This window comes from Dendrobium catenatum, unplaced genomic scaffold (genome assembly GCF_001605985.2).
Source record: "Dendrobium catenatum unplaced genomic scaffold, ASM160598v2 fragScaff_scaffold_621, whole genome shotgun sequence".
Lineage (NCBI taxonomy): Eukaryota > Viridiplantae > Streptophyta > Magnoliopsida > Asparagales > Orchidaceae > Dendrobium > Dendrobium catenatum.
The window spans coordinates 31,499,215-31,512,385 of record NW_021319083.1 but is presented as its reverse complement, the minus strand read 5'-3'; the positions used below and the strand labels follow the sequence as shown (position 1 = coordinate 31,512,385).

The window sequence follows — 13,171 nt, the reverse complement described above, 5'->3', positions numbered from 1 at the left end:
CAGTTGATTATCAGAGAATCTATTGAAGAGAACCCCAAGAAGGTTTTTGATGTTGAAGGCAACGGTAAGGAAGTTGCGATTGATAGAATGACTGGTTCTCCGGAAGTGCTCAAGTTTTTCGAAATCTTGATTCCAATGTTCTTTCGGCCTCTTCCTCTGATATGAAAATTTTCGTTAATAGGTTTGGGATGTCAATTGCAATCCCTGATCGCACAAGGATAAATGCGACTACCTGCAATTCTAAATTTGAAAATTCTCATATTATTGGCAGTTTGGGTTCGGAAGGAAATAATGATGGAGGTAAGATGAATGATGCAATGACTGATAGAAATGGGGCGAGGGATCATGAGAATCCCTGGAAGAAGAAATCGTATATCAAGCTGGATTTTAAGGATGAGGATTTGGTGATGTCCGAAGATGGTATGGCTGTTAAACTAAGAGATGATATGGAGATTTTGAATTCTAATAAACTCAGGAATTCATTGGTTATTAAAGTGTTTGGGAAGGAGATCCCCTCCCATCAGGTTGCTTGGGATGTGAGGCGGCAGTGGAAGATGTATGGCAACTTCCCATTTTACTACTCTTGGGAAAGGATGGTTTCTGTGCTGTTTTGGTTCGGTTGAGATGATGGATGGAGTTTTGATGGGAGGACCTTGGTTTGTGAATGGTCACATTATAGAAATGGAATGTTGGACACCTGAATTCTCTACATTGTCTTTGAAGGAGCTGACCTCACCAATATGGATTAGATTACCTCATTTACCCTTGTAATGTTGGGATGAGGTCAACATGGCAAGGATTGCTGCAATGGTTGGAAGACCACTTATGTTGGATGGAAACTTATTCCAATGGGGTAAGCGGGAATTTGCTAGAGTTTGCGTAAGGGTCAAGCTTGATCAAAGCCTACCTACTAGAGTTTGGGTGGAAAGCATTTCAGGAAGATTCTTTCAAAGAGTTGAATATGAGAGAATCTCATCTTTTTGCTATGATTGTGGGATGGTGGGACATTTAAAAACAGAATGTAAAAGGAGTTTAAGGGATCTGGACATCAATGGTGGAAACGGAAGTGCAAAGGATGTGCAAGGGGTGAAAATACAGATTGAAGAAAATAACTGTGCTAATTATGGTCCCTGGATTACGGTAAACAGAAAAAACTGTAGAAAACAGCCTTTGGTGAAGAGAATTTGGAAGAAGACAGATGTTAATCAGGTTCTTAAAAAGTAGATAGTAGAAAGGGAAATTTCTAAAGAAGTTGCTGAAGACCAGGATGACATTGTTACTACTAAGAAGATGTTAGAGGAGAAGGTTAATCAGCTTGAAGAAGGTGTGATAGATACAGCGATGGAGAAAATGGAGGACACTAAGGGGTTGGAGAATTCAGATCTTAATCTGGATCTTATTGATAATAAATTTGGCCAGGACGTCTTGAAAAAGGGTATGGTTTCTTCACTCAACTCTAATCCTTGTCAAATTAATGAAAATAGATTTCAGATTTTGTTAAGAGAAGATATGGATGATGGGTTCTTATTTGTTAACTCTGAGAAGACAGCTGTTGTTGGAATTAGAGATGAAGATGGGGTTAATGTCAGGAAGGGGGCTTTGTTGTCTAAAGGAATTTTGGATAATTCTGCTAATGATGGAAGTCGTAGTCGGGGTGAGAAAGCTACTAGTGGTAATGGGGATGTGGCTAAGAGTAAGTTGGCTAAAGAGATTAGATCTTTGGGGCCCATTTCAGCTAACACTAGAGGAAGGATTGGTGATGGAGGTAGTAGGAAGAAGGTTGGGGGCTCTTCCCCCAAAAAAGGTTGATGGGATCTTTAGCCTTTTGGAATTGTAGAGGGGTTAGGAAGAGTGAAGCCTCTCTCTATTTGAAGGAATTTATTAAAGATTACAAGGTGTTTTTTGTTTGGGTTGGTGGAGACTAAAATTAGTTCTTTTGATAAGGCTGATTTTGTGAAGTTTATGGGTCATGCTTGGGATTTCTTTTTAGTTCCTTCTGAAGGTCTGTCAGGAGGTATTATGATCTTATGGAAGAGTGATGTGGCTTCTTTTTCAGTTATAAAGACATTAGATCAATGTGTTATTGGTGATCTCAATGTCTTTAATAAGGGTGTTTGGATGATTACTACCGTGTATGGTAGTAAGGATGTTCATAAAAGAAGAAAGCTGTGGGAGTGTATTGGGGAACAGTCGCATAGAGATCTTCCTTATGTTATTGGGGGAGATTTTAATTGCATTTTATCACAAGAAGATAAGAAGGGTGGTAGGAAGTTTGCTTTTTCTCAAGGTCCCTTGGAGATGTCTTCTTTTATGTATGAGAATGATTACCATGATGTTAGGGTGGTAGGCCCTAGGGCCTAGATATACTTGTTGTAACAATAAGGTTGGTGGGGGGAGAATCCTTTAAAGGTTGGATAGATGTTTATTAAACTCTTTGGCTTCAGATCTTGTTCATCTTGGGGTGGAAAGACATTTAGCAAGAGTGGCTTCTGATCACTGTCCGATTGTGCTGGATTTATTTGGAGTATAAGGATACAAGGAAGAGTAGTATTAAATTTGAGGATGTTTGGCTTTCTTTCAAGACTGCTGCTACTATTGTGAATAAAGGGTGGCAGAAATCTTATGTGGGAAATGACATGGAGGTGCTCAATAAGAAGTGTAAAAGAGCTTTGAATAAATTGTATTATTGGAGTAGATACAAGCTAAAGAATTTTACAGCCGAGAAGGATAGATTAAAAGCTGAAATTCTACAAATCCAGGAAATTGAAGCTAGGGAGGGAAAGTTGGATAATGAAAAGGTTTGGTTGTTGAGATCTAAAGTTAAAGAGTTAAATGTTATTCTAAAGTGCTTAAATACTTGGTGGAAACAAAGAGCAAAAATGAAATAGGTTGAAGAAGGGGATGCTAATACAAAGTTCTTCCATGCCTTTGCTAATGGAAGAAGAAATGCTAAGTGGATCTGCCAAGTAAAGAATGATAATGGTGAGATTTCCGAAGACCCCAGGGAAGTGGAAGAAATTTTTCTCAGATTTTTCAAAAGCAAATGGAGAAATAGAAGCTGCAGGTTGGTTAACTGGCCAAAACCGTGGGCTGTTCTGGATAATGATGAGAAGGCTTTGCTAGAAAAAGAAATTTCGCTGGAAGAGATTAAGGTCGCTATTATGGGGTTGGGAAATAACAAATCTCCTGGTTGTGACGAGTTGACTCACCCTTTTTTCAAAGGATATTGGGAGATTATTGAGAAGGATTTTTGCAAGGCGGTTCGTTTGTTCTTCTCTTTAGGGAAGATGTGCAAAGAGTGGAAAGACACTTTAGTAGTGTTGATTCCTAAATATTCTAATCCTCTTTCGCCCTCTGGATTTAGACCCATTAGTTTATTCAATTCTATTTATAAAATTGTTGCTAAAGTAATTTTAAATAGAATGTTAATGGTGATTCCTAAGATCATCTCTGAAGAATAGGTGGCTTTTGTGAAGGGGAGATCCATCTCTGATCATCTGTTATTAGCTCAAGAGGTCTTTAACAAGCTTAGATTTTCAAAAGCTTGTAATGGGTATATGGCTGTTAAATTGGATATGGAACAAGCATACGATAGTATATGTTGGTTAACCTTAGAGAAAATGATGGTGGAATTGGGTTTTCCGAGCAGCTTTATTGGGTTGGTGATGGATTGTGTTTCAGATCCTAGATTCTCTATTATTATCAATGGGAATAATTCTTTGTGGATTGATGGTAAGAGTGGATTTCGGTAGGGCTGTCCTCTTTCTCCAATCTTGTTTATTATGTGCTCACAGTTACTCTCTAATGCCTTTTTTGTGAATGGACCGAATTTGGGAATTAGGATTTGTGCTAAAGCTCCCAAGATCACTCATTTGTTGTATGCAGATGATGTGCTGCTGTTTTCAGATGCCAAACTGAAGAATGTTAAGAAGATGTGGAGCATTGTGGGTGACTATTGTAAGTGGACAGGGCAATCTATCAATCAGCAAAAATCTGTTTTGATTTGCGGGAAGGCTGTGTGTAGAAGAAGGAAGAGAAAAATTTCAAAGCTGCTGGGGATCAAAGTGGAAGAAGAACCGGAGTATCTAGGGGTTAAATTGGCTTTAAGAAGGTTAAGGAAGGCTGACTTCCAAATGCTTCTGGATAAATCCTTGAAACGGCTCAATGCGTGGGGGAACAAGCTTATTTCTCTTACTGGTAGGCTTGTGTTGGTGAAATCTGTGCTTCTTGCTCTCCCAGTTTTCTTGATTGCTCATTCACTGGTTCCCAAGTGAATCTTATTTGAGCTAGAAAGACATTGTAGAGATTTTATTTGGAACAAAATGGATGGAGGCCGTGGCTTACACTCTGTGAGCTGGGAAGTGGTTTATCGACCCAAGGAGTGTGGTGGTTGGGGTGTTCAATCTGTGGTGGATAGAATGGGACCGCTTCGAGCCAAATTCGCTTGGAATTCAATTGAGAATCCTAATTCTCTGTTTAACAGGAACTTTATAGCAAAATATGGTAAAAGCTGGTGGAAGAGGGAGGGAACTAGAAGTGGTTCTAATTCTTGGAAGATCATGATGAGTGGATGGAAAGTTCTTAAAAGTTTCCTAAGGTGGAAGGTGGTTAATGGGGATAACATAGATGTTTTAAAGGATGCTTGGATTATGGAAAAAAGTTTATTGAAATGGCCCACGTTTGTGGGTAATGTAGAAGATGAAGACTTGAAGCTGAATTTTTTCATTGAGAATGGTTACTGGGTTGAAGCCAAGCTCAGAACCTTCTTTGGGGAGGATCTGGTAAGGTTGATTGAAGATGTACAGATTTTTGATTCTCTTTGTGAAGATCAAATGGAGCTAAGGCTGCAATTAACGGGTAAATCCTTATCTGCTTTATTAATTGAAAGTAGATACAAAGATATTGTGGCAAATGATGATATAATCTGGATGCATAAATTGAAGATTAATGCCAAAATTAAACTGTTTCTTTGGCGTATCTGTAATGATGCTGTTCCTATTGAATTTTTTTTGTTTAAAAGAAGGATTTCGGGATGCATCCTCTATCCAATTGGGTGTGATGAAACTAAAAAGCTGGATCATATTACAACCTCTTGTGTAATTCTGGTAAATGTAAACAATGTGCTTAGGAGATGGGGGCTTAAAATCCCTGTTTTCAGCAGCTTCACCGAATGGATTCAGGGTATGTAGAATATGACTGCGGAAAATGATTTAACAGCCCAGATATATGCCTTGAGTGTTTGGTTTGTTTGGAACAACAGATGCAAGGTGAAACATGGGAGTTCTGGTTGTAGTGCTGAGGTGATTGCGGCTTCTGTTATTAGCTTTTTCAGTTCTTCCAATCAAGGTGTGTATCGCTCAGATCACTGGGGTGCTTATCGGCCCAATGGGCTGCTCTTAGATTTTTGGCATCCCCCTCCACCTGAGTGGTTAAAGTTGAATTTGGATGCTTCTCTCAAAGAGAACTATGATGCGGGGATAGGAGGAGTCTTAAGGGAGGGAGATTTATTTAAGCTTTTGGAAGGAAAAGAAGACATTGGGACATTGCCCGTATGGAGTTATCATCTTTCAAAGCTGTGGAAGAATTGTTACAAGAGTGGATTTATATAGCCAAAGGGATTATAATAGAGGGAGATAATCATAATGTTCTCAAGTTTCTTCAGCAACTGTACAGTATACAGAGGAAACCCGGCGAGAATAGTGAAGAGGAAGGTCTTTTATTCTTGAACAAATGTAATAATGTAGTTTTCAATTGTGTTCGACGTAATTGTAATAAGTTAGCGGATTATTGTGCTAACTTGGCTTTGTCTTTTGAATTTGTGTGGGACACTTTTTTGGAGAGCAACCTTCCCTCTACCCTTAATCATATTTTAAAGGAAGAGTGTGATAGGTGGTTAGTCTCTTCTTAGATTGTATCTAGGTTTTTTTTTTGTTTTTTTTTTTCCATTAATTGCTACTTAGCATTTCTCAAAAAAAGAAAAAAAAATTGTCAAATAGAAATTATGATTACGATCTTAAAAATAATTTAGCAAGAATGTTATCCCCAAGGAAGCCTTGAACTGTAAGGGAAAGCTATGCAAGGATAGGCTGGATTAAAGCAGAGTAACATTAGTCATTTTAATATAATGGGCATACATTATGTATAAATAAGCTTTAACATTCTTCAAACAAGAATATTACTTTATAATGGTTTTTAGTGGTCTTGATGAATACAAATCTTCTTTTCCCTTCTATGATAAGCACTTGGATTTTGAACCCATAACATAACACTGTTATACTACTAATCTTAAAGAACCATTTATCTGATCAAGTTCTTTAAAATCTTAAATTTCAAAAGGCTACTGAAGATAATAAATAAAAGAAAATATGTTTTTAATAGAGAACCCAAGTTGGGGCAGAGCAGCTCGGCACAACCTCTACAAGGAAGGATAATTGATGTTAAGAGTGAGCCAAAAGTTTATATAAAATTCAAAAAAGAAAGAAAAACAATTACATTGCTCCCAAGTTGGCTGATACTCAAGGACTTCCCGGTCAAATAAGCCATTGCTTGTTGCTCCTCTTCATTCAACTGAGCACAACTGCCTTGTCTTTTGGTGAAGGAGATAGGGGTAGCGGCACCAACCAACCTATAAGTGAATGCACGAGGAGGAGCTTTACTTTTCATTCGCTCAATAGGGAGATATTATTACGTGCAAAGTCCGGACAGGAGAACTGTTCGGATTTTGTGAGTGTGCGCAGTAAAAATACAATTACTATGCACATTGTTTTTTTACTATGCTTTTACTGCGCACACTCACAGAATCCGGATGTAGCTCCAATCCGAACTCCGCACTTAATAATCTCTTCTCACGAGGCCACTCGTCCTCATGGTCTCAAAAGAGAGAAAATGCGCACGTCCTTGAATGCCTTCACTATTGAATAGGGTCGGGGTCCAACATATGCACAGATAGCAAGGGCCCTATTGGCATGAACCCCTACTAGCCCAATTAAAAAAAAAAAAGTACTACAACAACAGGCTTTTATCCCACTATGTGGGGTCAGTTACATGAATCATTTTTTTTTTATTATGTCATGTTAAGAATCAAATTCTCATCTGAGTCTAATAAAGAATGATTATTTCTAATATTTTATGATAAAGTCTTTTTAGGTCTACCTCTACTTTTCTCAACATAAATTAAATCTAATATATCTATTTTCCTAACCGGGTCATCGAAAGACTGCCGTTTTATGAAAATTATGTCATGCATAAATATTGCATCAACTCTCTTCATGCTCGATGCAGTATTCTAAGTACCTCAGAGTAATCAAGTCTCTGAGTTTCAAGTATGGCATGGTTGAGAATTATTTGTTGTACATAGGTTAAAGCTGTGTTAAACTTTCTCTATATTACAATTTTCTATTAATTTATTTATCATTTTAGAAAGATTCCTCACTATAATTTATAGTTCGATGAAGTTTTTTTTTTTTTTTTGAATTATTTGTAGGGCTAGCCCATTTCATTGAACAGAAAATGAGTTACAAGTATACCAAAAAAATAGATTATATAAAAAAGACCTAAATGAAAGAAAAAATAGGCACAAAAAGCTTAAAAGCAGTTAAACCAAAAATCTAAAAGCAGACAATGACAAAAGAAGGAAGCACAAAATTTTGGCAGCTTTCCAGAAGCTCCAAAAACAGACTGAAGGTTGAGATACAACCTCAAAAAAGGCTCAAATAATAAGCAAATGAAAAGACCAGTCATGAAGGCCCGAAGGTCAGCCAGACTCAAGAAGCAAGAGAACGTCCTGCAAAAATTTAACCAAGAATGAATTAAGTCACACGCCGATTGCCAGGCCTTACCAGGGAAGGCACATAGAAAGTCTACATCATCATTATCCCAAGCAAATAATTTTCACCAGCAAAAAGGAAGGCCAACTAGCAACAGCAGAAAGCACAAACCAGCAAACTAGCATCTGAGCCTAAAATATAAGAGAGAAAAAAAAAAAAAAAATCATATATAATTCCAATAACTCTTTAATAAACATTGTCAAAATGCCTTCCAAGAACCATGATTTGGCCCTTAATGGCTTTTTAATTTGAATTAAAATTGATTGAAAATTAAAGCAAGAAAAAGTGCCTCATATCTTCTCCTTCTCCATTCATTTCACAGACCATATAATATATTATATAAATATATTTATATATATATATTTTGAAAGTTTCATCAATATAAGCAAGTGCAAAGCAATTAATAAAGAATACAATTTAGTACAAAACTCCAAGGGATGACATCCTCTTTTATAACACAAGCCAAGAAAAGGAGAAGGAATATTATCCATACTAATGTCATCCCAAACAAAGTTATTACTAAGAGTAATGTTAGCACAAAAATAAGATAACTTCTTACAATCTTTATTAACACAAGTAAAAATAACATGCTTAAAATTATTAATAAAATCAACTAATTCCTTGCCTCCATCCATCAGTACATCTAGCGGTTTCTTTATCAAGCTTTGAAGGAACTTAAAGATATTAGCATTATATCCTTCAATAATGAATATATAGAAGCACAGTTAAGCAGAATTTTTTTTGGTAACTTTAGAAAATTGTGAATTGCCTTTGATATGATTAAAGATCTCTAAGATGTTAAGCCTAAAAAGGAAAACAAAAGCCCCAAGAATAAGGGTCATCAAAACTTTAAAGGAGAAATCACTTTCAAAGAAGAGATGAGTGGTGGATTTAGGAAAGTAGAAATAAAAAGAGGCAAAGAGGCCAAGTAGGAATTTTCCTAAGAATAAGCTAATTAGCAGTCTTGAATCTACCAAAGCCAACCAAGCAAAAGAAGAAAACTTAATAGGAGAAATTAAAGATAAGTCTAGGGATAGAGGATTTGGGACTAAAAAAAATCACCTTACTAATCTCCTCATCAAAAATAGGAGCAATTAAAGATAAAATAAGGTGGGGAGGGATGGAAGACTTAGTGAGAAGAAAGGGATGAGTGTTAGAACAATAAGAGTTAGAATTGAAAAGACCATTAAAATGAGTTGTCAAAGCTTGGATGATACCATTAGTACTGGAGAACACTCCCTCATTAGTAGAAATTCTTTTAAAATAATTAAAGTTTTTCCTTACCTTTGTCCTCCCAAAAAGAATTTTCAAGTCATCCTCCCCTCAATAAAGCCACTTGGCTTTAAACCTTTGAATAATCCAAGAGGACATGGAATCATGAAGGAAGGTAAGATTTTCATACAACAATCTTAGTTAAGGGAGTAAAAAGTAGGATTATCTTTGAGCTTAATAAGATAATCATTTTGGAGCTATTGTGTGACAACCCAAAAATGAAAAGTATTTTAAAATATAAATATTTAAATTTCTATTTAAACTAGATTGCTTTGGCGCTATGCTTGTGAGCACTATGGTGCTAGATTTGAAGCACAACGGTGTTAAAAAATATCTTTGTCATATTTGAGTCTCTATTTCTATAATAGTTCTAAATTATGAAAATTTGTTAGGGATGTTAAGCCCTTGTGAACTAGCCCGATGCTAACCAAGAGGGGGGGGGGGGGGGGAATTGGGGTTTTAAAGGGTGAATTGGTGTTTTAAAAATTCTTAAATAAAAAATCATGATCTTTTGAAATATTTTACAATAACAACGCAATCAATTATTCGCCACAAAAATAAAGTGTAGAAAGTAAATGAATAAATGCAATAAGAAAGAATACACAAAATTTTATAGTGGTTCGATCAACTTGACCTATGTCCATCCCCGAAGCCTCTCCTCCGAGTATTGCACTAAACTCAGTGACTCTCCTTTTTCTCCCACAACAAGATGGAGAATCCTGTACAAACCTCCTTTCCACCGATCCGGTGAGGCAGAGAACCCGACTCCTTTCGCTTCCTCCTGAAGCAGGCAGAGAACCCAACTCTTTTTTCTTCCTCTCAAAGTAGGCAGAAAACCTCGATCAATTACTTAAGCAGACCTCTCTAGAATCTCCAAGGAACCAAGGATAATGATTAGAGAAGATGACTTGGATCCTTGCTTGAAGCAACCTTTGTGAAATCCTTACAAACTCCCCCCTCATAATATCCTCTCTCTCTCTCTCCCTTACTCTCCCTCTCCTCTTGTCTCTCTCAGGCCAGGATATCAGCAAAAGACTCAATCTTGAGTAAACAAAAGGTTTTAAATAGAAGGGCTTCAAATTTGCCTTAAATTGCAACAAACCGACAAATATCATCCAGGACAATCGATGGATCAATTTATACGATCAGTATAAATTCAACTCAATTAGCTAAGACGATCTAGGAGAGGCTGGATGATTAGAAGATTTATTTATTATGATCTTCCAGTCCTGTACGATTATTTCAAAATGTCAAGTATCGTCTAGACAATTGCTTTGTTCGGCCAGAATGTTCATGTTGGATGATGAAAAAACACCTGATTGGCATAGAGAATTTTTGGATCATCCCGTATGATTAGTTCAAATGAGTACACATCATCCAAAACATCATTATAGTCGTCCAGGAAATAAATAAGATTTTTTTAACTGATCGTCCTAAATTATCTTATGATCGTCCAAAATGATATAATCGATCAATCAAACCTTACATGCTTTCTTTAATCATCAGACTAATTTAGGTATAATTATAGTGCATCGTCCAGGATGATGTCCTGGATGATATCTAAAAATAATAACATGCCTTAAAGAGGTGGCATATGATTATTTTTGAATTAAGCTTATCATCCATAACAATGCTAATAGTGTCCAGAACAATTTACTTAATTTTGGCTGCCTTAATTAGGATGTCCTAATTAGGATTTCTATTTTTAACTGATCATCTAGGATGACTTGGGATCATCGCAAAGGATATGATAAAAAATAGAAAACTCTAAAATAGATAGAATTTCTCCCCCTGTGTGTGTGGGTGCAAGGTTACTTTGGTAAAAACACTTGACATACACTTACAGACTGACTTGGTCCTAATCTACCTAATTTTGAGCTGGCTTGATTTGCAATTGATCTTGTATAGCTGAAATATTAGTAGGCAGAGCAATCATAAAAAATAGAAGTGTCAGAAATGTTTACTATTATAAAAATTATAATCTATGAATCCCAATTCATAATAATATTCCCCTTTTTTAAGATAATAAACATTTGATAGAAAATTCAGCTTAAGCAGTTAAATGAAACATAGCATGAAGGAAAACACTAAATAAAACCTGAAGCAACTCAAAATTTACTAAAATTAAATAGATGGTGCAAACACTAAACAAAAGTAGTAAAAAAGAAGTACAATGAAATAACATAAACACTACCACTACTCCCTCTTTTGACATCACAAAAAGGAGGAGAAAACCCAAAAATAAAAAATAATAGAATATACAAAAAGAAAACAAATAACATCACAGAAAACATCACAAGAAAAATAATCTACATGTCGGGCCCTGATCGTGAGAAGGAGATTGTGTGAAGATATCATCCAGGATGATAGGAAGATCATCCAAGACGATGTGATCAAAAATTAAAAATTTTGTGGATGGATAAAGATGATCAAAGAATGCAAAAAAATAAGAAAATGATAAAAAATAAAACAATGAAAAAGATAAAAAAATGACAAAAAGAATAAAAACAAAGTTTTTTTTAAAAGAATGAATATGATGAATTTTTTATGTGATTGAATTAAAAATTTGTAAGAATCAAATAGTTAACATCATCAAAATCTAAAAAATGGTAGAACAACCGATCCTATTAGCCCTAACTCGAATTTCTTATAGGACAAATCATCTTTTGAAAACAAAGATCTAACTCAGAAAAATCAATTGGATAAAAAAAAGAGATGCATTCAAAGCTTGGTTCCAGAAAAATATCTTATAGAATAATATATCAAAGTAATTAGTCCTAATCATGAATTTCAAAAATAAGCCTTTAAAAATATCAAGTGACACGTAAATTCTTTTAAGATTTAAAGGTTTGAAAGAGAAGGAAGTTTACTTTCTTGTGGGCTCATTTTATGTCTCTTATCAATTGGTTGGCACACTTTGCATATCTTTTGATTTTTTTGATACACTTTATGTATCTTTTAATTTTTTTGGCGATCGATCATTGCGCATCTTTTTAGTTTTACTTCTTTTTGAGCTCATTTTATGCCTCTTGTCATTTTTACAAGCTATATCCCTTTTAAAACTTTTAAATACTCTTAGTTGTGAGAATATCTTCCAGATATTAGAGAAGAAGAACTCACTCTCTAATATAAGGAAGAGTAAACCATAAAGCAGAATCAAATTCATATGATAAATATAATGACAAGATTACAAAAGCTTAAGTATGATTTAATGACTTTGAACATTATTTATATAAGATAGATTACTGTAGCAACATAGAAAATATCTCAATCTCAAAGTTCATTTATTAATTTGAGATAGACTTTTATTTAGAAAAGAAAATTATATTGCTAAAAAAAGTTAGAGGAAGGAAAATAATCAACGGTGTTCCTCTCCCTTTAATTCATTTAGAGATGTCAAATATTGACTATATCTTTTTTAAAATAAAAATACGACATAAGTTAATTATAGGTTAGTTCACATACCTCTTCTTGGTCAGACTGACCAAGATGACCATCCGCCCTCAAACACAATTTTGTAGTCTCCTCCTTAGTTTTAGTCTCAAAGGAGTCAGATGTAGAATCTGCCTAGAATGCCTTTTGAAACCACTTCTTGTCCTTCCTAAACTTTGGTTTCTCCTCACCTTCTCCTTGCTTGGGTGAACCTTAAGTATAGGACAATCAGCTTTAATATATCCCAACTTCCTATGTTCAAAATAAATTATATCAATAGAACTTTTAAAATTCTTGCCACACTTACCTTTATTCCACTTTTGATGGTGTTTTTTCTTATTCCTTAGAATGCTTTTGAATTTCTTAGTAATTAAAGCAATATCATCGCTATCTGACCTAGAAGAATCAGTGTCCATATCATTGGCCTTCAGCGTCACAGTTTTCTCTTTTTTTTCACCTACATCAAGTTATCTTTGGTTCACTCCTTGCTCGTAAACAATGAGTGATCCAAGAAAGTTATCAACACAATAAGTATTGAAATCCTTAGATTAAGTTATTGCAATAATCTTAACATCAAAGGAAGAAGGGAAACATCTCAAAATTTTATTAATTTTTTCATAATTAGTTAGCTCTCTTTCTAA

General features: G+C 35.3%; 1 protein-coding gene across 1 annotated transcript; it reads left to right on the top strand.

Moving 5' to 3' along the window:
* Positions 1 to 4,322: 4,322 nt before the first annotated feature.
* On the top strand, positions 4,323 to 5,189 carry LOC114579678. Its single transcript, XM_028695036.1, has one exon. The coding sequence runs from the start codon at positions 4,323 to 4,325 to the stop codon at positions 5,187 to 5,189; it is 867 nt and encodes a 288-aa protein (XP_028550869.1).
* Positions 5,190 to 13,171: the final 7,982 nt, after the last annotated feature.

What these genes read in the sequence shown, in the direction of transcription:
- LOC114579678 (XM_028695036.1), top strand. Translation starts at nt 4,323, where the DNA reads ATGGATGGAGGCCGTGGCTTACACTCTGTGAGCTGGGAAGTGGTTTAT.